General features: G+C 33.9%; 1 protein-coding gene and 1 long non-coding RNA gene across 2 annotated transcripts; one reads left to right on the forward strand and one right to left on the reverse strand.

Annotated features, from left to right (window-relative positions):
• Window positions 1–6187: 6187 nt before the first annotated feature.
• On the forward strand, window positions 6188–25945 carry Sec71 (ADP ribosylation factor guanine nucleotide exchange factor Sec71). The gene is made up of 8 exons (XM_074172028.1): window positions 6188–6603; window positions 7759–8064; window positions 13166–13655; window positions 13706–14591; window positions 18201–18496; window positions 18605–21097; window positions 22204–22516; window positions 25146–25945. Exons 1-8 carry the CDS (start codon window positions 6480–6482, stop codon window positions 25278–25280), a joined length of 5043 nt encoding a protein of 1680 aa, XP_074028129.1. The 5' UTR covers window positions 6188–6479; the 3' UTR covers window positions 25281–25945.
• LOC141481053 (uncharacterized) lies at window positions 22438–26942 on the reverse strand. The gene is made up of 3 exons (XR_012464723.1): window positions 26417–26942; window positions 23888–26355; window positions 22438–23651 (listed from the first exon to the last, which is right to left on the reverse strand). It is a non-coding gene; the product is annotated as an uncharacterized lncRNA (long non-coding RNA).
• Window positions 26943–27068: the final 126 nt, after the last annotated feature.

Here is a 27068-nt window from a genome sequence, read left to right on the forward strand (position 1 = left end):
CTTTTTTCAAATGAAGAAATACATGTAAAGTGAGTTCGAATTATATCAAGGGGTTACGTACAGCGCCATCTGCCCGCTAATAGATCAAGCAATAATGTCGGTATATCAAGGAGGTTACGTACAGCACCATCTGCCCGCGAATAGATCAAGCAATAGTGTTGATAATTCTGTCAAATACAGATCCAGAGCTTGAGAGTTACAAACAAACAACCATACATACATACAGGTGAAGCTAATAAAAGCGTGTTGAAAATACTTTTTTCATATGAAAAAATACATGTAAAGTGAGTTCGAATTATATCAAGGAGGTTAGTTACAGCGCCATCTGCCCGCGAATATATCAAGCAATAATGTCGATAATTCTGTCAAATACAGATCTCTAGCATTCAAACGGAAATAAATGAAGAGTTACAAACAAACTGACAAACAAACATACATACATACAGGTGAAGCTAATAAAAAGCGTGTTAATAAATCGAAGAATATTCGAATTGTTGAGTTTTAGCCCAAAGTGACAAGAATTATCATTGTACTACTTGGAAATGAATAGTAGTATGAAGCTCTTTATATTACAATACATAATGAAATTTGGAACAATCATGAAATACAAATTAATTCAGAGAACTAAGATTATAAAAAAAGGAAAGAAAAAAAATCACCTCAAAGATGCTGCTTCGTTCCCTCCTGTTCATAAAAGAGGACATATGCCTCATCGCTCACAAGTGATTTTGGCGAAATTGTGAACACGTGTGAATCGTTGTATTCATGCCACGTGCCACTATATGGGTATCTGCAATATGCTGTGTAATGCCCGTTGTAAGTTGTCCCTTTGTGATTTGAAAGTGCATATAGATTATAACGACAAGGAGCCACATTGTCTGCTGCATAATTGCTCATATCTAATTCATCTATTTTCAATTAATATGTTGTAGAGTTTAGAGAGCAAGTACAAAATTACTCAATAAAAAAGTTAATTTATCAAACCAATTCACAGAAATTTCATAAAGCTATAAGACGAAAATAGATAACTGAACGAAAAAATCGCATAAGCTCTCCAAAATGGTATCTAAAGTATTTGGGAAAATTTTGAACTTGCAGATTCTCAACTAGTTGAATGATTTCAATATATAACCAGCCCGTCGATCAGGGTTCAGGGCAAACCACCGCTGCACAATAGCACTTTTGAAAGTAGTAGATGATTTGCATTGTTCTGTCGACAATAAAAAACTTTATCTTTTAGTATTACTGGACTACTATAAAGCATTTGATAGCAATAACTACCCCCTAGTTCTGCGTAGTAGCACTGCTTGAAAATTACCGGTTAAACCGTTATCAATGTATCATACTCCATAACAGAAAATCGACAACCCTCAAAATAAAAAATGGGGCACCTCAAAGATCGATTTTACGTCCGCTTTTCTTTGTTTTATATACTTCTCAGTTCTCGCAGTGCCTTCGTCATACTCACATGCTTTTTTTTTGGTACCTTGGGAGCTGTCTGACTTGTCCATTTAGTCCAAGTCTCTAGAAAATACTGCAGCCTCTTGGGGCTAATTGCGTTTATTTTCCCATCTTCTCATGACACCCAATCCATCAGTCTCGTTCCTGGTACTAGTTTGTACAGGTTCCGTGTTGGATGTTCGTCATATTCTTCTGGGCGTAATTTTGTACGTCCATATATTGCCTGCCTCCTGTGATTCAGTGCGTCACATTCGCATAAGATGTGTAGAGCTGTTTCTATCCCTTCGTTGCATAATCTGCAGCTGAGGTCTCCGTTGTACAACCCCATTTTATTCAGGTGTCCTCTAAGCGGGCAATCCCTACTATATTGAAATAGTTCTTTGGTTCTTTTGTCGGACGGTTTCCTAATGAAGGTTCTACTGTGTTTGTTGCCAGGTACGTTTGTCCAATACTCTGTGTGCTTCTTATTGGTCCATGTCCTAATCTGGTTTCTTACCAGAGCTAGCTCAGGATCTACATATGAAGTTGATGATCCGCGTCTAGCGCATTCATCAGCGTTATCATTACTTGTGATTCCTGAATGCCCTGGCACCCAGTTCAAAGTTAACTTGTTCCTGTTTGCAAGTTCATTTAGTTCTTCATAGCATTCCCAGACCAGTTTTGATGTCACCTTCAGGTTTGTCAGAGCCCCTATTGCGCTCTTGCTGTTTGTAAAAATATTGATTAGCTCATTTATTTGAGGTACTAATTTAATAAGCCTTGCACACTGCACGATAGCATACACTTCCGCCTGAAAGACGGATGTGTATAGTCCTAGTGGATAGCTGTGGTTTAAATTTCTATCCGCTCGGTATATTCTAGCTCCCGTTCCATGTTTGGTCTTCGATCCATCTATATACCAGGTGTTTTTTCCAAACATGTTTTCGGGGTGACTAATGGTCTTCCACTCTTCAGGGCTTATGATTTTGGCCGAGAAGTTTGTGTTAAAGGTGTACTTCGGTGTCATGTGGTCCGTGCACATATTCAATAGGTATGTGCTCCCCCATTCGTTCCGAAATTTCTGTTCGGTTCGATCCTTTATAGTTCGGTGAGTTTTCCAGTCTGAATTGGCCCATCCTGGCCTCCCCCATTATCACAAGGTGTGAAAGAGGTAGATTCAGGAGTGTCTCCAATGCAGCTGTAGGGGTAGTTCTCACTGCTCCCGTCATTCCCAAACATGCAAGTCTTTGCACCTTGCCTAGTTTGTTGATGGCGGTCGCCTGCTTCATCTTTGGCCACCAGACCAGAGATGCGTATGTTATTATGGGTTTAACCACCATCGTGTATAGCCAATATACCATGTCTGGTTTTAGCCCCCATGTTTTTCCATAGGTGCGTCTGGCGAGCATCAATGCTACCTCCGCTACTCGCATGCTTTGTTACGCCGACGATACACAGTTGTATTTAGAAACCTATGAAAATTCACACAATACTGTGCTAGATCAAGAGTCATGATCTGCACTCTGATAACTGTCTCTATGTGAACGCATATGAATCTTATATGATTCTCTTTGGCATGATTAAAGATTTAGATGCGTTAAGAATCGTTGTAGCGAATTGAATTATATTTCTATCGATGGGGTTCAATTACCAAATAGAGACTTCACGAAAAGTTTAGGCCTACATCTCGGTAATTCTCTGCGATTCACTAAAGATGTTTCACGGATTTTGAAAAAGGGTTATATGAATCTAAAACTAATATACTCGAGTAAAAATATTTTGAATAAAATAAAATTTTACTCTGCAACGCACTGATACTATCCCATGCCAAATATGCAGATAGTGTTTATGATCCAAGACTCTTGAAACATGACAGGCAGATACTTCAAAAACTGCAGAATTCGTTCATAAGACTTGTCCCAGTATCTCAATATCTGAGACAATTGGGTGGATGAACATAAAAAAATATCGTTTTCGAGGCTCTTCTTATAACGTTGCACGCCTATATAATCGGTTACCGATCGAATTTAAATCACTACCACCACTTAGTTTTGAGAGAAATCTAAAGAGATATATGTTTCAACCCGACCCCCTTTTTTTATTATATTGATCAATATTCATCTATCATAAACATGTAGAATATACCAAAATTATCACAACTTTACATATTTAAAAGATCAACTTCTCATCTACCCGCCATTTGTTAGGTTAGTTCAGTATCTCTGGTACTCGGTAACCTTTCAATGAAAGTATTCATTGTTTTTGTCATTATTATCATTGTTATTCAATTTTTGAAATAATTAAACAATTATTTTAATTTCATTTGAGTAATCTCTTCGTTTTAACGATTTACGTTTTTTTCCAGGTAATTTATCGAAATTATTTATTCAAGACATAACATTCCACGCTTATTGGGTAAAACATATTTCTAATACCAATATTCCAGATGATATTTTAAGATATAGTTTGACTATTGAACCATGGCTGGCGATTACTGATAATTTTTTGAGAAATTTCAAGAATTCGAGATGAACTTTTTTCAATTTTATCACAAGTATTCACTGACCCGTACACTAGATGGAACTTTTTTTTATAAATTGAATATTGGTGGTTGTACCTCTCATTCGACAGGGGTTGAAGGTAGGGGTAGCATTTTTCCGCTGAAGTATGTCAAATTATAATTTAAATTTGACGTGGGATTTTGTTAAAATATGTACCGTAAGCGACATGATGAATTTATTCCATATGGCTTTTAGACACTGTATATATACCCAATTTTAAATTTTACTGCTTTGTTTTTAAATGTTCTTTGAGTTGTAAGCACCTATTTTTATGTTAATATTAATATATGACTGAGATATGCTAATTTTATTAATATGTATATATTGACTTGTGTAAATACTGATGAATGTATAAAACACCAATAAATTTCCTTGGAAGATTCCCTCATCCTTGTTTATTGTATCAAGATGGAGTAGTAGAAAGCCAAAAACTTTCTTTCCCAAAAACCAATAAATTATCTATCTATCTATATATAAATATAAGTGAAATATGAAATGGTTCAGTTGGGAACTGAAATAAACGTAAAAAATGATAATTTAGAGCTTTCATGACATAATCGTTCATCATCACAGATATAGATATATCTATGGTATACAGCGTGTCTCACTTCTCATGGAAACACCCCCGTATCTTCCGTAATATTCGAAGTAGAACGATGAAACTCTCTGGACTGATGGAAATGCTCAAAATGCACCCACCACCTGAATGGGGTTGGCCAAAGTGATATACACTGTCCGCCACTCGCGATGAACATCCCATTTTTACGGCAAAACATATTAGGGGCAAAATAGGCTCAAAATTCCTTCAGATTCGTGATCAGGACTACCAACTTACTACGATTACACTTTTTTCCTGAAAAAATTTCAATCCTGAAAAATACGAATTTGTTTCACTTCTCATGGAAACACCCCCGTATCTTCCGTAATAATTGAAGTAGATTTCTTTTTGGTAATCAGTAATACCCCCATACAAGTGTACCACCCTAAATTAATTTTACAATTGGCCTTTCTATTATTTACAATATGTCCTTATGTATGTTTAAATGTTACAGCTATATATAGAACAATTTTCAGCTATATAAAATTAGTTTCACAATATTGCCTATCTAAATATATTGACAATGTGCCTTTTTGTAGTAATCAGTAAACCCAACAATATTATTTCAACAAGCTATATAGTATGCTATTTGGTATTGGTCCGTTATCGTTATTCATAATATTATTATGTTTACTTATTTCCACACTCTCATAGGCATCTAGTTGCCTGTTGTTATTAACTTGTCTAACTAATCTTAAAGAACTGAAGTCTATGGAATGGTTTTGTTTCAAAATATGATGGGCGACTGCTGATTTTTCAGGTCTTCCATATTTTAAGTGTGCTTCGTAGCACACTTAAACGAACATCGCATAAAAAGTGCGATTTAAAATGGCGTCGTGTTTATCGTAAAAAAGTTGAAAAAATTGAACTTTTTTGCGATTTCCGCAAAATGTTATACGTCAACCTACAAAGTAGTTATATTGCTTTGATTCTCGTTTTTTAAGCCCATACATCGAAATTGAATCCGAAATGGACGAATGTGTCAGGTTGTTCAAATTATATCAACTTTACCGTAAAAAACTTCATTGAGAAAATCCCGTCTTTATAGTGGGAAATTTTTTTAAAAAAAGAAGAAAATATGGAGAATATCACAATCTTGTGGCTGAAATAAATGAGAATTAGTGATCCAGAGAAATATTTCAACTATTTCAGGCTCACTATCTCATTATTCAATAAATTATTGAATTTGGTTGGCCCCTCATTAAAGAAAACTCATTTTGCAAAAGAGCCCCTCGCCCCTGCAGGCCGTAACGTTAAGATAAGTGGTTTGAGGACACGCATCTATTAAACAAAACTTGAGAAAATTGTTAGTCCTATATTCTGATATGATGCGGTCTGGTCTTAAAAGTCGTAATTCGTATGAGTCGTATGTCATCATTCAGGTTGAAATTCAATAATGAAATCCCAAGAAATGGCCCGCTTCAACATGAACAGGGTATTTTGGCAATTGAGGCAAATTTGCGGAACCGCAAAAATATTATCGCATTCGTTCTAATATGAACTCGCCTTAAAGGAGTATTTTATCGTTGTGAGCGCTTAGTGGAACGCACGGTAAGAAATAGAAGAAGAACCAAACTGTCAATAAATTCATTGTCAAATGTCTACTTATGTTGACAGAAATTTAATGGTAGTTACTGAATAGTGGCAAGGCTTACAGCAATATAATTATAGAATATTAAATGGCTTTTATCTAGTGAAACATAAAAAATATTCCAACATGAACGGAAATGCTGAAGTGAAAGTTGTCATACACACATATAAACAGTGAACACTATTGCCAAGTTTGCGTTCAATATTTTTCTACACGTCACAAACTATGATGATCCCCTTAGAACGTTTGAGGGGTTTCTATAATTAATTAGAAATATTTCCGTTGTAAAATGCAATCCAACTCAAAAACCAAGGAAATGTTTATTTTAAGAGCTCTGGAGAAAATTCTCAATGACAAGGAGATCAAAAGATCTTATCATTCCCAGTTGAAAAGGGCATGTGAAGCAGCTCTTGGTGAGTAAACAAAATAATACTTTAATTATCACTTCTAGAAGTAATGAAATTTTCATTATGCAACTAATTATGCTAATCATGAATTCCAATCTTTCCTTTCACTTATGTCCTGATCTTGAGAAATACAAATTTTATGAAATATACCAAAATATTTCATAAATAATAAAAGAATAATAAAAAGACATTTCACATTTGATAATTTATGGTTTTTGGTTTCCTCAGTTAAACACCTTTGATAATTAATTACATTTATGTGGAATGCCTTTTCAAATCAAATCAAATTATTTATTAACCATAGATCACAAGTGATATAAGAATCATCAGTTAAAAAGTTATAAAAATAAACATTATACTATGTAAACAAATATTATTATTGTTATTATTTTCATCAATACAGTACATATACAATATTAAAATTCACTTCAAACATAACATATATTCACTTATAATCATTAAATTGTTGGATGTAGCCATTACTACCTGGTAGATCTTCATGAAAAATGAGAAATAAAACTTCCTATGCATTCCATTACTGCAGTTTCGTCCTATAAGAACATTTTCTAAGGAATACAATAAACTTTGTATTCCTTTGAAGAAAATTTCTTGATGTTTGTGACCTCACATAATACATAATAATATTCACCTAGAAATTGTTTTCTTTTATTTTGATTTCTTATCTATATAATTGGTAAGTAAAAGACTATTTTTTTAATGTATAATGATCCTAATAACAAACACATATGCTTGTTATCTCTCGATCACTATTTTCAAAGACACAGTAGAATGGACATGAATTTGTAATTTTCCAAAAGTTCAAAAAAGATTTTTAATGTGACATTTCGTCTCTATCGCCAATTTTAATATAACTTAGACTATTGCCTACAACTTTACTGCATTATCACCATAATCGTTTGATTAGTACATTTTGAAATGTCATTTGAATAATCTCTGCAATGAGCAATATTTTCATAAGTAATCGACTTTGTATGTTTTACGATTTCCTATTTTCCCATGCTTGTCCTTTCTAGCCTTTTACCTATTGTATATCAACTAGCTACTCATTAGAGAATAAAGATGTCTGTGATGTACTGAATTGTATCCAATATTGACACTTTTTTGAAAAATAGTCAGTGTGTATATTTTTTTTTGTTATAGAGCAAATAAAGAATGAAGCTGTCGAGAGTAAAAATGATGAAAACAAAATCTCTGATGCCTTACCGCTTCCAAAGAGCGGTGATGCTAACATTCTTACAACTGAAAAATATTTTTTGCCTTTTGAACTGGCTTGTCAAAGTAAATCTTCTCGTATAGTGGTCACTGCTCTCGATTGTCTGCAGAAATTGATTGCTTATGGCCATTTAACAGCAAACATACCAGACTCCACTACACCTGGAAAACTTCTCATCGACCGAATTGTAGAGACCATTTGTTCCTGTTTCACTGGGCCCCAAACTGATGAAGGTAAGTGATAATTCTTTGATGATGTTAATAATTATGACAAGACTAGCTTATGGTACTTGAGATGTCTGAGATTTATGAAAATATCTTCTAGCAGTTTAACAGAAGACTCAATTAATGAATATCGAAAGATAAAAGAGGCTTTCTTAAATTTTTAAAGTCGACAATATGTCATAATCATATGATATCTAATATTTGCTAATATTTTTTTTACATAAGTTATTTTTTGAACAATATAGATTATTTTTCAACCTAATCTTCTCCATTAAATTGTATAAGAAAATGAATAAAATAGTTTTTTTTTTTTCATCAATTTTTGTAGCCTCTGTAATAACAAATTCAGCTATGTATTACAATGCAAGTCCACATTTGAAATAATAAAGTTAGTGAAATCTAATGAACGAAATGTCGCATTGCAAATTGGTTTATATCTGATTGTAACAAATATGAAACAGTATTGAAAATTCCTTTGCCTTTTTATAAAAAATGAAATAAATGCGGTAAAGCCAAAAAACGAAATTCACCAATTCTATTTTTGGCGAACATTTAAAAAACAACCACTGATATTCTCGATCTGAAAAAAGATTATTCTAGTTTCCTAAAATAGTAAACTTTTGTCCAATTCAACCAATCTTGTAGGTCTCACTGTTTCCGAGAGCAATAGTGGAATCAGATATAGATATTTCAATATTATTTGACAGATTTTTACAAAACATCAAAAATTAGTCTTGAATAGAATAGAATAGAATTTAATCATCTGTAAAAGCAGAACATAATATGTTACAAAATAATTTGGTACACAAATGTTACTACTTCATTAGACTAGGCAACTAAAATCAGAATATATACCTATTTATAAGACTATTCTACATACACAACCTACTTTCAACGCTAAAATTTGTTAAAAAAGGTCATATTCAGTCATTTAAAAATTCCTTCACAGAATACAATGCTTTTCTCAGCAAGAACTTACTTAAAAAGGATTTAAAAGTTTTAAAATTATTGAAATTTTTTTCACTGCCATATTTATTCTTGAAATAGTTATGAAATACAATGCCTTTGTATATGTGAGAGCATTGACCAATGGCAAGTCTCTAAAACGGCTGCTGCAAATTCCCTGCACTTCGTGTATTATATTTATGGTGAGCACTATTTGTAGGTAGTACTTCCAATTGTTTTTTTACGTTTAAAATAGTTTGAAATATGTACAATGATGGCACAGTTAGAATAGAAAATTCAGTAAATATTTCTTTGCATGATATTCTTTGATGTACCTCTTTTATGCATCTAATAATTTTCTTTTGCTGTAGAAATACTTTTTCTATTTGAGTTGAGCCTCCCCAAAATATCAACCCATAGGATATATTTCATTGTATCAAACCATAGTAAACCAATAACAGCACGTTCATTGACACTGTATTCTTCAATTGCCTTAGTACAAAGCAGTTTTTACTCAGTTTATTACATAAACTGTTACATGGGTTAAAAGATTTGTATTTGATTGTCGTCTTCCACTTGAATTTAGAACTGCAAATTATCCCTAGATGAATTCGCAGCTGCAGGAATGTATACCATCAAACTCATTCGATATTGATAAATAAAATAAAATAGCAGAATAACTTATTTACGCCCATTTATTGTTCCTAATATTTTAAAAACAACACATAAATTTCAGAAAGCAAAAATTATTTCCTGTTATCAAAATATTCAGTTGTTCTCACACTGACTCATATTAGCACCATCAAGTATGTCACGTTTGGTTCAGTATGATAAGACAAAGATAATAAACCATTAATGGATGCAAAACTAGATGCATGGGTTTTTTAAATATAAGGAATCGACTCTGCCAATCTTCTTTATATTCAATATGGATTTGTTTGTTGACATGCTGACTGCAAAGAGGTCTTTTTTAGTTACTGGGTTCATTATCCACAGATTTTTTTTCGGTAGTTTGTGAAGATGTATCGCTAGAACACTAAAACAGAGAAAAAAATGTAGGTTCTTGAATCCTCATTGAAATAACATGTGTATATTCAGTATTAGGCAAATAATCAATTGTAAATTAAATCCTCCGACAACAGAATTGTGAGAAAGTTGATGGTTGTCCCTACCTTATAGCAACTTTCCTCGGTTTTGTAAATTTTATTTTCAACTGTTGAAGACGAATCTGTCGAAGTCGCTCCCCTACGAACGGCAACTCTCAAAAATTGAAACTTGTGCGAAGTAAGGACTAAAGAGGTCTTACCTTTTAACGTTTGACTCCTAACACTAACTCAAGGAACTTATTATACATTTCTTGATATAATCGCGATTTGATTCCCCACCACACATCAGCTGTTTCTTCAGATCCTTAGAAATTACTGTTCCAGGTTTTGATGAATTAAGTTCTCTTAACAAACACCTCAGATGCAGTCAACACTTTCGACAAAAACTAATAAATAAATTAACAGCAAATGTAGGCTACAGGGAAGAGAAGATTTGGTTTGTATTTTCAATAGAAATTCTTATTACTTTAATACTTTCGTTAGAAGTTTCCCAATCGTTGAAACATGAGAATTAGTAATGAAAAACTTCGATTTTATGCAATATAAGGATATTCACAACTAAAGTTGGATCTTCAATCCATTCGGCGTTTTCATTCCTTATTGATATGTTATTGTGAACCTTTACTTCGTGTCTCTAATCCTTATATTGAAGACTTATTTTTCATAAAATTCAATGGAATTTCATTCTTATTTGGCATTATCACAACCTATAGCGCTCATTCCAGTTCTATCCAAGATAGAACTCCTGTAGAAATCCTGTAGCTGAAAAATCAGCTACAGGATTTCTTTGAGGGAAACAGCCTGTTTATAAACGAACAATTCGGCTTTAGAATTGGCAAATCAACCACATTAGCAGTCAATGATCTATGTGAACTATAATAGCAGACTTTGAAAGTGGTAAAATTGTGGGATCTACCTTCTGTGACCTGTGTAGCACATGAAATCTTACTGAAAAAACTTGAATTCTATGGCCACAATGGAATCAATTTGAAACAGATCTCAAGTTACCTGAAAGATAGAAGACAAGTAACATCTTGTGGTGGCACTCTCTCAGAAGAAAAAAATCAACAGGCACGGTGTACCCCAAGGCTAAATTCTAGGTCTACTATTGTTCCTAATTTACATAAACGATATCAAATATGCCTTAACTCATAGTTCTCTAGTACTCTACGCTGTTGATACGACTTTTAAAAATTCCGAGGGAAACTTTGAATCTTTAAAGGATAGTATGGCCATTACAATGTTCAAAGCATCAGAGTGGTTCACTTCAGAAAGGCTGCATCTAAATGGTAGCAAAACTGAAATAATAATTTTCTCCACCTATCAAATTAATATATATATATATATATATATATATATATATATATATATATATATATATATATATATATATATTATAATAATAATATTTATTCGTTCATAACGATCATAACATGATGACATAGAACAAGTCAATAATAAAAATAAAAAATAAATATGATAGATAAAATAAAATAAAATAAAATCTAAATACATAGACAGAAAACCCCGTTGATTGAAACAGTCGATTATATGATTGAAACCGTAGGTACATCAAAATTAAATATAATTATGAACTGAGCCACATTTGGTAATTGTGTTGGCATTCTAATCAACCCATGAAGGCATTAACCAATTATACATTACATAGGATCTTTCAAATACTCATCAACAGAGTAATAGGCTTTGTCAATTAAAAGTTGTTTCACATACTGTTTGAATTCTCTCAGCGACATTTCTCTAACATGAGTTGACAATTTATTAAATAATTTGATACCCATATAAAAAGGACTTGATTCGGTCCTGGCCAGTCTGTGAATTGGTATTTCCAATAAAGTTGAATTTCTTGTACTGTATTTGTTTCTATTCAATGGAGCAAACAATTGTCTGTCTGATTTTACAAACATCAGTATCTGGTAAATATAAATGCAAGGTAAGGTTAAAATTTTTAGGATTTTGAATAGTTCTTTACAGCTCGTGCGTCTACTTACTCTTTGAATATTTCTGACAGCTCTCTTTTGTAAAATAAACACCCTTTGCGCTTCACTAGATAAACCCCAAGCTGATATGCTATATGAGATTAAAGAGTGAACATGTGCATGATAAAACATAAGTAATACAGATTTGTCCACAATTTTATTAAGTTGATACAGGCAATAGCACATTGGTGATATTTTTTTGCACATTTCATGAATGTGATGATTCCACTTACAATCTTCTGAGAGGTTAAGTCCCAAGAATTTAACTGATGTTACTTGTTTTAATGAACCATTTGATGCTTTTAAAAGTAAGCTGTGATCATACCTTTTTGGTGCATAACTAAATCTTACAAAAGAGGATTTTTTATCATTGCAAACTAATTTATTTTTGGAGAACCAATCCTGTGCTTTCAATATTTCTATATGAGCAGAGTCAACTGTAGCGGAGATGTTTGGTCCATTTACCAGTAAGGTTGTATCATCTGCATACATTACAACATCACCTGCAAAATCATTGACATATATTATATAAAGCAATGGTCCCAAAATAGAACCTTGTGGCACTCCCATGGTAGAATTACAGTGAATAGACTTAAACTTGTCTATCTCAACATATTGTGTTCTATTGCCCAGATAACTTTCAAACCATTTATATGGAATGCCCCTAAATCCATACTTTTCTAATTTATCTAGTAGGATTTTATGGTTAACCAAATCAAATGCCTTACTAAGATCCAAGAAAACACCCAGGGTTCTCTTTCCTTCATCTAGATTATTATATAGTTCATTAAGAAATGTTATTATGGCATATAATACAGATCAAATGTAATCTGTAGAATGTTGTATTTATTGTAATTGTCTCTGCGAAAACGAATTGAAAACTTTAAATTGTTGATATTGTGAAACCTACTTACCTACTTCGATATATTTTATATAATTTATAAGTTATATTTCTTTAACTGTGCTGTATAGACCTGTGTAAAAACTTAATGTTTATTTTAATACCGATAAAATATTCTATTCCATTATGGACGAAATTAATCTTGATCAATATATTTCTAGGTGTCCAATTGCAAATAATCAAAGCTCTTCTAACTGTTGTAACTAGTCAGTATGTTGAAGTACACGAAGGTACCGTTCTCATGGCAGTTCGAACCTGCTACAATATATTCCTCGCTAGTAAAAATCTCATCAATCAAACCACAGCCAGAGCCACCTTGACACAAATGCTGAATGTAATTTTCACTAGAATGGAAAATCAAGCATTGGAAGCAGAAGTGCAAGCTGAGCTGCAATCTAGTCAGTCCAACAATGATTCTAAACTGTCAAATGAAAGTGAATCAAAGTCAGAAATATCTCTGAAGGAGGACAACTCAGAAAATGAGTTGAAGGTTGATTCCGAGGAGATAACTGGAGAACAAGTGGTGTCTGAGGTTATAGATAATATTTTAGACAATGTGATGGCGGAAGTTATTGATAATAGACAAGTTGAGGTTGTAAGTATCAATTCTCCCGAAAATGAAACTCAGAGCATGACATCCTCCATTACAAGGTAATATTTTCATTGGTATTGTGAGCTTTAGTTATATTTCCTTTTTTCAGGATACCATCTCAAGAAAGTATGGACATACAAAGTGAAAACGACTCTGCTGTTACAGCAAAATTCACCCACATACTTCAAAAAGATGCTTTCCTTGTATTCCGAGCTCTGTGTAAACTCTCCATGAAACCATTACCTGATGGTACCCCTGACCCCAAATCTCACGAGCTCAGGTCAAAAATTTTATCATTACAACTGCTTCTATCCATTTTGCAGAATGCTGGACCCGTCTTCAGATCAAACGAAATGTTCATTACTGCTATCAAGCAATACTTGTGTGTAGCCTTATCTAAAAATGGGGTTAGCTCTATTCCCAAAGTTTTTGAACTGTCCTTGGCGATATTTTTGGCTTTATTGTCCAACTTCAAACTCCACCTCAAAATGCAAATAGAGGTGTTCTTCAAAGAAATATTCCTCAATATTTTAGAAACGACAAATTCCTCATTCGAGCATAAATGGATGGTAATACAAGCGTTGACTCGGATATGCGGTGATGCCCAGAGCGTAGTGGATATATATGTAAATTATGACTGTGATTTGTCTGCTGCTAACTTGTTCGAACGTCTAGTCAATGATTTATTTAAAGTTGCGCAGGGAAGACATTCCGTGGAATTAGGGGCATCCCCTAATCAAGAAAGGGCTATGAAACTACGTGGTTTGGAATGTCTGGTATCTATTTTGAAGTGTATGGTTGAATGGAGTAAGGATCTTTATGTGAATCCTAATTTGCAATCCACTGTCGGTGAACAGGAGCCTAAAGAGGCTGATAATACTTCTTTAAAGTCCCATGGGGGGTCTTGCAACAGTTTGCAGTCTAGTGAGAGTGGTGGAAATAAAGAGGTTTTGGATTCACCAGAACAGCTCGAGGTGCAGAAACAACAAAAAGAGGTGAGCTAACTAAAAAAAAATGAAATAACTAACACTAAACATATTAGGAAATTTGCCTCTTTTACTTCTGAGGCCTATTCATTTAGATATATACCTTCAGGATGGGTCATAATGTTTCGATCAATGACCCCACACTTTTCTCATAGAAAATGGTGTTTTACAAAACTTTTTGAAATTTTGTCAAATTTTAGGTTGAGAAAATTCTAATTACATTCAGAAAACGTTTTGATGAATCTCTCAACATTATTATTAGAATGTGCACTGTGTGTCTCTAGAAAGGGTGCAAAACAAATTTTTGAGATTTTGTTCTTTCAAGTCTTCAAATACAGTACCATGACTATTTGAGTATATTACAAGAAATGGGGCTGAAACTATTGCAAACCAGAAGAATTCATGCAGATCTATGCTATGCATTCAAGCTGCTCAATGGACTAATAACTTGTCCTGAATTACTTGAATATGTCATCATTCATGTTCCGAACAGGAATCTTAAACACAGCCATTTTTTTCGTATACCCTTCCATCATACAAATTATGGCAAACATACACCCTTGGAAAGAACCCTAAAGTTAATAAATGACAAAAACATCAGTATTTTTGGTGTTTCTTATGGTCGTTTTAAACAATCATTGAATAATTTAAGTTGGTAATTGTTTACATAAGGTAGTAACAAGTTTAATTTTAATTATATATCCTATAGTATTTTATAATGTTATATAGTTGTGTGCTGCAGAAACATTCCGTAACATATTAGTTTATATTTGACATTTTTATATTGTACTTTTTTTCTGTGAAATTTTTACACTGTAATGGGGTTTATCCCAAATAAATAAATTATATGTGCATATATTTGGTATTGATATTAACATATAGTAAAGGGGCATTTGTTAGTTACATCCACTACAGAAAGTGAGGTAATTGGAATTATACAAAATAAAGAGAATGAAAAACTATACAAATTGACCACATACTGAATTTTTGATATGAACCGACAGACACAACATTCAACCTGTTGTGAAATCTTTAGTTTAAATGGTACAAATAGTTTGGTTGAAAATGAGCACATAAAATTTCTCTGTATAGTTTTAGACCCACAACTGAGGTGGACAGCCCATATAAACTGTTTATGTAACAAGCTGTCGCAAGTAATATTTGCACTAAGAAAAATGCGACATGTCACAAACATGGAAGCAACAGTATCTGCGTATTATGCATTGTTTCATAGTCACTTGATGTATGGAATGAAGTGTTACGGTAATGCAGTATCTACACATATTACGAGAATTTTCACATTGCAGAAAGCTGCAATAAGATCTATTTTAAATGTACCATGGGATACCAGTTGTAGAGAACTATTTCCTTCATTAAAAATCATGACCATCTACTCACTGCTCATTTATCAAAGTATAATAACAGTTAAGTCAAAGATAAATGAACATGCAACACACTCGTCAATTCACCCTCTTGATACCAGACACAAAGACGCAATTCAAAAATAAATTAAAACAGATACTATCCAATAACTGTTTCTATAGTATACTTGAATTCGAAACATTCATCAAGAGAAACAGAAATATCTTGGACGATATTGGATATTGGACGATACCAACCAAAACTTTGACGCCAGCCGTGAAAGTCTACATTCCTATAAGTAAAGATTGTAAAGTAAGTGAGTAAGAAGAAGCCAGTGTATGGCGAGACATGTTGCGTTTTTGTAAAACTGGGGAAAATGGTAGTTAATAGTAATTAATTATTATATTTTAAAATATTCTGCAAACATGATGTTACTTTGATCATTATTATACCTATATTCAGCATTCCGTGGCATTTTTATGCCATTCCGTGTCATAAAAATAGTGAAATAATTCCTTTTTCTCAGGGCAAAAGCCCTATCAAAATATTTTGTTGTCCAAACAGGCACTAGACCAAATTACAGAACACTGTATACAATTTTGGGATGAAAATGTTGAATATAGAAAATATATAAATATCATAATAGTAATAAATTGATGGATGTAACCGTTTCTACGTGTTAGGAAATTATAATGAAGAAAGGAGAATTTAAACTTCCTATGTTTTTTACCACCATTACACACAATCAGAATAAATTTGAATTCAATGTTTTCAGAAAACCTAGCTATACAGACATTACCATCCCAAGCGATTCTTTTCATCCAGACATTCATAAACTAGCAGCCTACAAGTCAATGTTGCACAGAGCATTCTCACTGCCTTTGTCTGCTAACAATCTAGCTAGGGAAATTGATAAAATCACACAGATAGGTCATAATAATGGTTTCAACGCAGATACTATCCAGTAGTTACTCAGAAAACAAAGCCGTAAATTCACTTACATATTAATATACCCTCAGGTCAAACAACCAGAAATCAAGAAATGTGTAACTCTAATATATTTTGAAAAAAGAACAGAGATAATTGCAGGTTTCTTCAGAAAAAACAATGTGGAAGTGGCATTCAGACCACATGCCAGATTATCTGATTTCCTTTTCAATGCCAAAGATAAGGTGGACAAGTTGGAGAAATCTGGAGTTTATAAGCTCAAGTGTCCAGAGTGTAATGGTATTTCTGTGGGACAATGTGGTTGAAATTTACAAAAACGGTTTACTGAACATGAAAGGTCCTTCAGACTAGGAAAAAATGATTTAACATTTTCAAACCAATCTTTGGCATGCAACCACAAGTTCTCGAATCTAAATGATACGGAAATTTTGCACTATGCAAGGAAGGGTTACAAACTCAATTATTTAGAATCCTGGGAAATTCATAAGCATAAACATTGCGGGTGCAACCTGTCAAATGATCAAATCGATTTAGTTTACTCACCGGTTTTCAAATTAGCACAGCACATTCAGGTAGTCAATCAAACCAAGTACCTCTATTATTACCTACAGGGATGCTATATAAGGGCACATTTACATGTGCAGTAACGTTAGTTACGAATAAAAGTGATAAAAAACATAGAAAGTGTCAATTATCTTTTCTTCATAATAGTAATAATACATCATGGAATATTTTGAAGAAAAAAGCAAACAAATAAATTTCAAGTAAATGTTTGATGATTTGCAAAACATAATACACAGTTTCAGGATAAAAGTGTTGAATATAAAAAATATACATATACTGTAACTATAACACCTTCATTGGAAAAAAAAATTTTAATGAGTATTTGTTGCTTCGCAAACAGAATGATTTTTATCTCTTTTTTGAATATATTCAATGGTGTTGAATAAATGTCAACTTTCTGACACAGTTGATTAAAATTATAGCACATTGCAAAGAAGGGAGGTTTGAATAACATTTTGGTTCTCGATGTTGATGGGTAAAACCATTGTACAGTTCTACCACTGATTCTTGGCACATGAAACTCTAGTTGAGACAGTAGTTTTCGTTAGTTGACAAGATTGTTCACCAGTATGTATATGAATACGCAAGAATAATAAGTTCTTCTGTCATCGGGAGATAGAAAATGAAAACGTAATTCAATAAATTGATGTTTCATTTAATTTAAAAAATTGCCGATTGTCTTTATGAAAATATCATGTTGAATTATAAGCTCTGTTGATCAAAACACATTTATTTATTCCTCAGGTATGGGAGACAGGTATTGACATGTTCAATCGAAAACCTCGCAAAGGAATCACTTATCTTCAAGAACAAGGATTGTTGGGACCAAGCCATGAAGATGTTGCTAAATTCCTACACACCGATGATCGATTGGACAAAACATTTATTGGTGAATTCTTAGGTGATAATGATGATTTTAACAAGCAAGTCATGTATACTTACGTGGATCAGATGAACTTTATCAGCATGGATTTTGTAGCAGCTCTGAGGCACTTCTTAGATGGATTTAGACTTCCTGGAGAAGCACAAAAAATTGACAGGTAATATTAATCAAATACAGGAAATTTTTATACAAAATATTCAAATATTTTGTTATCTGTTTTGTCAAATGTTTGAGATATTGTTTATTTATTTCCTATTTGTTTCAGATTGATGGAAAAATTCGCGAGTAGATATTGCGAATGTAATCCTAACAATGGTCTCTTTGCAAGTGCTGACACGGCTTACGTGCTAGGTTTTTCAATCATCATGCTCACCACCGATTTACATTCACCTCAAGTGAAAAACAAAATGTCTAAAGAGCAATACATCAAACTTAATAGAGGCAATACTGATAGCAAAGATGTCCCCGAAGAATATCTCTCTCAAATTTATGATGAAATAGCCGGCCATGAAATCAAAATGAAAAATACAGTTAACAAGCCAGGAAAACAACAATTCAACAGTGAAAAAAGAAGAAAGATTCTCTTCAATATGGAGATGGAGGCGATTTCAACAGCTGCCAAAAACTTAATGGAATCTGTGTCTCATGTCCAAGCACCTTTCACGCTAGCAAAACACTTGGAGCACGTGAGGCCGATGTTCAAGATGGCTTGGACTTCTTTTTTGGCAGCCTTTAGTGTTGGTTTGCAAGACTGTGATGACCCAGACGTGGCGACTTTGTGCTTAGATGGAATCCGATGTGCGATTAGAATTGTCTGCATTTTCCATATGCCTATGGAAAGAGATGCTTATGTTCAGGCCTTGGCTAGATTCACTCTACTCACTGCGAATTCTCCTATAATGGACATGAAGGCCAAAAACATAGACACTATCAAAACACTTATCATGGTTGCACACACCGATGGGAATTATCTCGGTTCAAGTTGGCTGGACATTTTAAAATGCATATCACAGTTGGAACTGGCGCAGTTAATTGGGACTGGGGTGAGGCCCGAATTTTTATCTGGACCCGGTCATAAGCCTCCTGATCCTAGTTCGAAAGAACGCATTGGTCAAACTAGCTCACAAAGTGTGGTAGTTGCTGTTGACAGGATCTTCACTGGTTCGACCAGACTTGACGGTGATGCCATAGTCGATTTCGTAAAGGCTCTATGTAAGATTTCGTTGGAAGAACTCGCGCACCCAGGTCATCCCAGGATGTTTTCCTTGCAGAAAATTGTGGAAATTTCTTATTATAACATGGGTAGAATTCGTCTCCAGTGGTCGAGAATTTGGCAAGTACTTGGTGAACATTTTAATACGGTGGGATGTAATCCAAATGAAGAAATATGTTTCTTTGCCGTCGACAGCTTGCGTCAACTTTCTATGAAATTCATAGAAAAAGGTGAATTCTCCAATTTCCGATTTCAAAAAGACTTTCTCCGTCCTTTCGAATATATCATGAAAAACAACGTATCTCCCACGATAAGGGATATGGTTGTACGCTGTGTAGCCCAGATGGTAAACTCGCAGGCCAAAAACATTAGGTCTGGTTGGAAAAACATCTTTTCCGTATTCCACTTGGCTGCCGGAGATCAAGAGGAAGCGATTGTGGAACTTGCCTTCCAAACTACCGGCAAAATTATAATGGAACTATATGAAAAACAGTTCTCGACAATGATAGACTCTTTCCAAGATGCCGTCAAATGTTTATCAGAATTTGCTTGTAATGCCCGATTTCCGGACACGAGCATGGAAGCTATACGACTGGTGAGAGCTTGTGCTTGTAGTGTCAATGGGGCTTCCCATCTTTTCGCTGAACACGGCGGTATGGAAAATGATATTACAGTATCTGAAGATGATAGGGTTTGGGTACGAGGTTGGTTCCCTCTTTTATTTTCTCTGTCCTGTGTAGTCAACAGGTGCAAGTTAGATGTTAGGACGAGAGCCCTGACTGTTCTCTTTGAAATAATTAAAACCTACGGCGATACTTTCAGTCCGCACTGGTGGAAGGACTTGTTCAAAGTACTTTTCAGGATATTTGATAACATGAAACTGCCTGAGAAGCAGCCAGAAAAGGCAGAATGGATGACAACGACTTGCAACCACGCTCTTTATGCTATTGTTGATGTATTCACTCAGTACTTTGATGTCTTGGGGCCACTATTATTGGAAGAATTATACTTACAGTTGCACTGGTGCGTGCAACAAGACAATGAACAACTGGCAAGGTCTGGAACGAACTGTCTGGAAAACCTGGTGAACTCCAACGGTCAGAAGTTCAATGAAGAAACCTGGCAGAAGACTTGCCAATGTATGCTGGACATATTCAACTCGACCATACCGTTGTCTCTGATTTCTTGGAAGCCAGATTCAATGAAAACTACAGCAGTCATAGAGCAGAACGGTGATTTAGGTACTAATAAAGGTATATTGAAGCGATCAAGTTATCAAGATCACAGTTTGAGTAACGGTGAAATTTTCAATAGCCTCGCGATAAAAAGTGCTGTACAGTTGGAGCTTATACAGACGATAGATAATATCGTTTTCTATCCTGCAACCTCTAGAAAAGAGGATGCCGAGACTTTGGCTTTAGCCGCTGCTGATATGGCGGGAAGCGGTTCTTTGACAGAGTGCCAGCGCGAAGAACAGGGGATGTATAGGTTACTGAGTTCGCCACATCTCTTGCAGTTAACTGAGTGCCTTCTGCAATCGCATAGGTGAGTTGAATATTTAGTAGATGATAGAAGGTTAAAGTTGAATTTGTTTTGAGCTAATGAATTCATCTTTTGAAAACGAAAGTTACTTATCTCTGATAGTGACAGCCAGAGCTGTCAATTCATGACAGCTCTGGCATCAAGAATTCATCATCACAGAAGTCAATATAAATGTATAAAAACACACATCATATAAACTCGTTGAAGTAGCAGAAGCAGAAGTGTTTGTTTCCCAAAATAAGAGTAACCAAAGGTCATCACGCTATACCCTGTATATTTATGAATGGAGCATTGATTCTGTATATGTACAGTGTTTTGAAGTTTACAAACTGAAGGAGTATAAGAATTATTAACCTAAGACCATAAACCTAAAATATTCTATAGCATAATGAATATTTTATGGATATGAGCTGAATTGCCCCAATACATCAGGCCATAAGGAAAGGATAAGTCCATATTGATATATTCCTCCCATTCATCTTAGAGTCCATAATTTTGTGAAGACATTTAATAGAATTTGCTTGTTCAATGCTCGTGTTATTGATTTTTTTTTTCAAAATAACAGATATCATTATGCATATTGTGTGTTAGAAATGTTTTTAAATTTTTCTTGATACATTTTAATTGTCCAGTCTAAATGTCAGAGTACCTTTTTATTTCAAAAAAGAGTAGTTCGATGAACTGTCCTAAGTTAATGGCAATTGAGGGGCTCAATAGATTGAAAAACAATTTCAGCCCAAACGAAATTTGATATCTTTCGTCTCGATTTGAATCATTCGTATTCATTGTTGATATAAAATGTGAATGTTTAATTGATTTAAACTTAAAATATAGCCAAGATATAGTAACTCAAATGATGGAGAATGTAAATTTGGAATGAGTCCATCTCAGTGTGTTAACGTTTCTATTCATGTCAATACCCAAAAACTTGATGTGATGCTTATAGATAATGAAAGCGAGTGCCTATTCATCTAGCATCCTGTAGCGTGAAAGATAGTCCTTTCAGGATATACGTTTATGCTATTTTTCTGCCCAAAATTAATTAAAAAATAACTTCCCTAAATATTAGTATGCTTATTAAGAAACGCCTGTAAATTTTTATCTCTTAGGTTTGCAAAAGCCTTCAACTTGAACCACGAACAAAGAAATCTTCTCTGGAAAGCGGGGTACAAGGGTTCAGCAAAGCCAAATTTATTGAAACAAGAAACGCAGAGTCTCGCCTGTTTATTGAGGATATTATTCAAAATGTATTGTGATGAAAGTAGGCGCCAACATTGGCCAATGATAGAATCCAAATTGATCACGGTTTGCCAAGAGGCTCTTGAATACTTTTTACAATTACAAAGCGAGGGGCACAGAGAAGCGTGGACTTCTTTGTTATTACTGGTGATGACGAGATTGCTGAAAATGCCTGACAATAGGGTGAGTTAAATTGTAGCTGTGATTGAAAATTTATTACATTCATGAATGATTAACCTGATTTTATGATGAATATGAATAACATTTGAAGCCTGTTCAAAAAATATTGTAAATTTTCATTTTTCCCTTCAACGCAGTTTTCGTATGCACTTTTTGGTATGTAACTGAGCTCTCTCAGTGATTAGGTTTTTATCTCCTTAATCGTAGCAAGACCAGTGGCGGATTAACACATTTGCTGCCAGTAGGCTATTCAAATTTTGCCGAACCTTCTGATCTCTGCATTTCGATACCCTACACGGACAAAAGAAGGTGCACGAAAATATTCTAGAATTAAAAGACTAAAAAAGGTTTTTTGTTTTTAAAAAAAATCATATTTTATGAAAAATTAAGAACTGATTAAAGTCATTCTAAACCTGTCCAGTAAATTTTCTAAACTAATAACATTTATTCTAAACCAGTTTAGTAAATTTTCTGAGCTTCTAAATAGTGTAATCCATGATATCAGTGAATACTAACATACAGCAGCATACGAATCTTTAGTAAGCAAGATACTGATATTTAAAATAATTGGATTCCAAAAATAACTGCACAGATTCCAAACAATTGGTATACTCATCACAATTATTAAACTAGATAAGAATATTTGTACTAATTTTTGATAAATGGTTGACAAAAAAAGATGAATAGTTTGTAAATTTTTCATAAAGCTGAATCTTTATTTAGATTCACTGTTCAATTAGATATAGGAATAAAATACTTTGTCTAATTTCCACCCTCTTAATGTATTGATATTAATACGACCAAGGTTTCGGTTTTTACACCATTCTCAAGTGTTCTAACACTACTCAGTAGTGTTCTAACACTACATTCTCAAGTGTTCTAACACAACTCAGTTTCAGTTCTAACTCAGAGTTGAAATCCGTTTCATCTTTTTCAGATTGTAGTGTATCACTGCATGTGGTTGAAGTTCCTGGTCTTAAAATACTGTTTACCCTTACTCTTTTAAGAAAACTGTCAATTTTCATCGTTTCACTGACTTGTTCTTGTTCTTATTTTTTCATTTTGGCATTTTTTCTATACACAGCTCCACTGAGTCACTTTCTTCCATCACTCATTCTCACAATTTCTTATTCAAGAACTGAAAAAAATTACATTAGGAGTCTTATTTCATGTAGTGATTATCAGTATCTTCTGTTCAAATTCAGACTTTGAATAGTTACCTAATATAAGCAACAGAACTTTATTGAAATATACTACAATATAATAATATATACTTAACAAAAAAATCTAAATTTGCAAACCTTCTAAAACAGTAATATAAGTTAAATTAATTACTGATTCGTTATGGATGATTTATACATTAGGATTACTTACCTACAATAAGTTTGTATTGTGTTGTCTTCACTTTATCGGTGTCCGGTATTGTTATGTTATAAAAATTATCTATACAACCAACTAAACACTTTTAATTAGAAATTGCAAGACGCAATTATCCGAGGTTATTTTTGTTTTGACAAAAATTAAATACAGGACGGGACTTCCCAGATTGTATCGCCGCTCTATATCTCTTGCTTCCGAACTCAATGCTGCCACACGTAACGTGACATTCGGCGACCCGACCGTCCCCCGCGCTTTCTTTTCAGCCAGACACTTTTAGCGAATCTGAATGATCGTCATTCGTTCCCGTACCGCACTCCAAATAAGACTACCAACACAAATACGTAGTATTAAAAAAAATATTAGCAGATTGACAAACTTCAAATTCCCCACTGACAGGTTCAGTTAAGTGGTGAAATCTAATAACATTTAGGTATTTATTTATTTTTCATTTCTGTAATACAAAAAAAAAGTTTTGGGACAAATTTGCCGCCCCCCTAAAATCCGCCGCCCTAGGCTCAAGCCTACTCAGCCTGCTGGTAAATTCTCCTCTGAGCAAAACGCCGTCATTTCATGGGTCTTTTCAATCTTGGGAGCAGGAGCGAAATCTGGTGAATATGGTGGCATAATTACAGTGTTGTTTTTAGCCAAAAAATCTCGAGCAAGAATTGACGAGTGAGCAGGTGCATTATCGTTATGCAAAAGACATGAATTGTTCTTTTACAATACCGGACGTTTTCTTTGTATTGCTTCCCACGAGCGGCGAATAACTTCAAAGTAATAAATAATCTTCGTTGACCATACGACCATGTGGCAAGAACTCCTGATGCACTACGCCACGATGATCAAAGAAAACAGTGAGCAAAACCTAGACATTTAACCAAGCTTGCCGTTCTTTTTTTGGTGTTGGGGCTTCTGGGATCTTCCATTGGAACGATTGGACTTTGGTTTCGATGTTATAACTATATATCCATGATTCGTCACCGCTTATGACCCTTTCAAGCAAATCTGGATCGCCGTTGACGTCATTCAACAAGTTGACGGTTTTTTTGGTCAAAATGCCTCTCGCCAACAAACTAACTATGATAAACAGCTGACATTGTGAACGCATGTTCGAGACGAGTGTACCAACATAAAAAAAATAAAAATATGCTTATTGAATGTACCCCGCGAAATTTGAATATTCACTTTATTATTTGAACAGCCTTGAATACCTACGTTTGGAGCTTGAAAATAATACTAATTCTCTTTCTAGTTTGCAGCTCATGTCTCAAGATACTACCCCCAGCTTTGTGAAATTGTGTGCTTTGACCTGAAGGCAGAGCTTAGGTCGATATTAAGAAGAGTCTTCCTAAGAATAGGACCTGTATTTCACATCACCAATACATAGTGTAGAGCATAGTGACAGTTTACATATAATTTCACAACTGTAAATAAATTCAACAACTTGATCCTCACCCTAGCTTGTGTTTTATCCAACTAGTACAAAATTGATCTGTTTTAGGTAATCAGCAAAGTTCATTTTTGGCTGGATGACAATTCTTGATATTCTTATTAGAATATATAGTTTCAGCACCTTTTATATTTTGGGGACTTTACATGAATGTTGATAGTTCATAATTCTGACAGAAGTTAGAACTGAAAATATATATTTTTTAAATAATAGTTCCCGCTCGATATATTTTCAGAAAGGAAAATAGATTTTTGTATCATGTGTAAATAGCAATTGTTTGAAATCATTCCGTATTAGGTAATAAGTTTAATAGAATATATTTATAGAAAAGTTAAATTTGTTATGTGCCTTCATAGTTGTTGTACTTTTTAATTTGGTGTTAACGTGGAATCGTATTTATTTGCTGTTAACGACAATAAGCATAATTTGAAAGAATGTTGTTTCATACATTTTGCTAATGTCGTTGAATGTATTACAAGTCATAATTTATTATAATTTTTAAGCATCATATACAAACATTATTGATTGTAAATAAAATATCAACACCATATTTGTGTTGCTTTTAATAAAGTAATTTAACTCAATAAATCATGTCTATTGTTGATTAGTTTAATTTTATCATCAGACCTTCAGGTATAAATATTTGTTATTTATTGCAATAATTAGGTACAAAGGAACATAGTTTTCGTTGCATGAAACATTATGACTAATACATGTTTTATATACCATGTTTTTGATGTGTTCATAGCTGAAACGTGTTGTTGAATTCTTGAGTTTTTCAGGTAGTTCAAGATTATCTTGTTTTAGAAAGTAATTTTCTGCCTCCACAGATGCACTTGACACTCTGTTTACACTTCTAGAACAAGAAGGTATATCTTATATGCTAGAAGGTCTAACTTCACTTCTGGATGTGCTCGGAGTCTCCGTTTCAGATATTTTTGAAGGCCCTGCTGCTTCTGAACTTATATTGGTTGCTTCCACCTCAACCTCTTTGGCCTTGACGGTTCGTTTACTGAAAACAAAGTTATTGAATCCAAGAATAGTAATATCTTTTCTTATTCATGTGAACATACCATTTTTAAGGAGATTCCAAAGTTGAACTTTCTCTTCACATTGAATTCAAATAAAGTTGGTCTATTTTTTATCCATGTTAACAAAGTGACAACTGCAAACTAATGAATGCTTTGATGGCTCTCGATCTTGTCTCCTGCAAATAAGGTGTAAAGGTGACCTAGTGAATAAATGCTTGTGTTTTTAAATAGTTTATTTAGTAAAAAAGAAGGCTGAAAAGTTGCCCTTTTCTGAACTTTGAAGGGCCGTAACTTTTTAAATAAGGGAGAGCGCCGCTTTTTTCTTTCGGATTCGTAATCTACGCATCAAAATACGTAAGTACAGTCAAAAATTTTTTCAAAATCGCCGGGTGTCCAGATAACGAAAATTTACCAAAATACGTAAGTACAGTCAAAAATTTTTTCAAAATCGCCGGGTGTCCACATAACGAAAATTTACCCATTCGTTAAAAAAAAACTCTTATGGCAACTTTTATGCATTTTTTAATTGTTTGGAAAAGTTCGCTAAGCTCCACCCACTCTTGACGTCACACTTCTGTGCTTAGGTTGTCCATAGACAACCTCGTGGACACGAGTGTCCACTTTAGCAGATTTATGATTCATGGCCACAGAACACATGATCTTTTGGTGTTTTGTGTCACAATGCAATGGAAAT

Source organism: Leptinotarsa decemlineata, unplaced genomic scaffold, assembly GCF_025532065.1.
Source record: "Leptinotarsa decemlineata unplaced genomic scaffold, Ldec_3_MD MMD2_tig00000035_RagTag_RagTag, whole genome shotgun sequence".
Classification (NCBI taxonomy): Eukaryota; Metazoa; Arthropoda; class Insecta; order Coleoptera; family Chrysomelidae; genus Leptinotarsa; species Leptinotarsa decemlineata.

Excerpts from the sequence above, each read along its gene's own strand:
- Sec71 (XM_074172028.1), top strand. The coding sequence starts at position 6,480 with ATGCAATCCAACTCAAAAACCAAGGAAATGTTTATTTTAAGAGCTCTG. Across the intron at positions 8,065-13,165 it reads TGGGCCCCAAACTGATGAAG|GTGTCCAATTGCAAATAATC; the intron begins GTAAGTGATAAT and ends ATATATTTCTAG. Across the intron at positions 13,656-13,705 it reads ATGACATCCTCCATTACAAG|GATACCATCTCAAGAAAGTA; the intron begins GTAATATTTTCA and ends TCCTTTTTTCAG.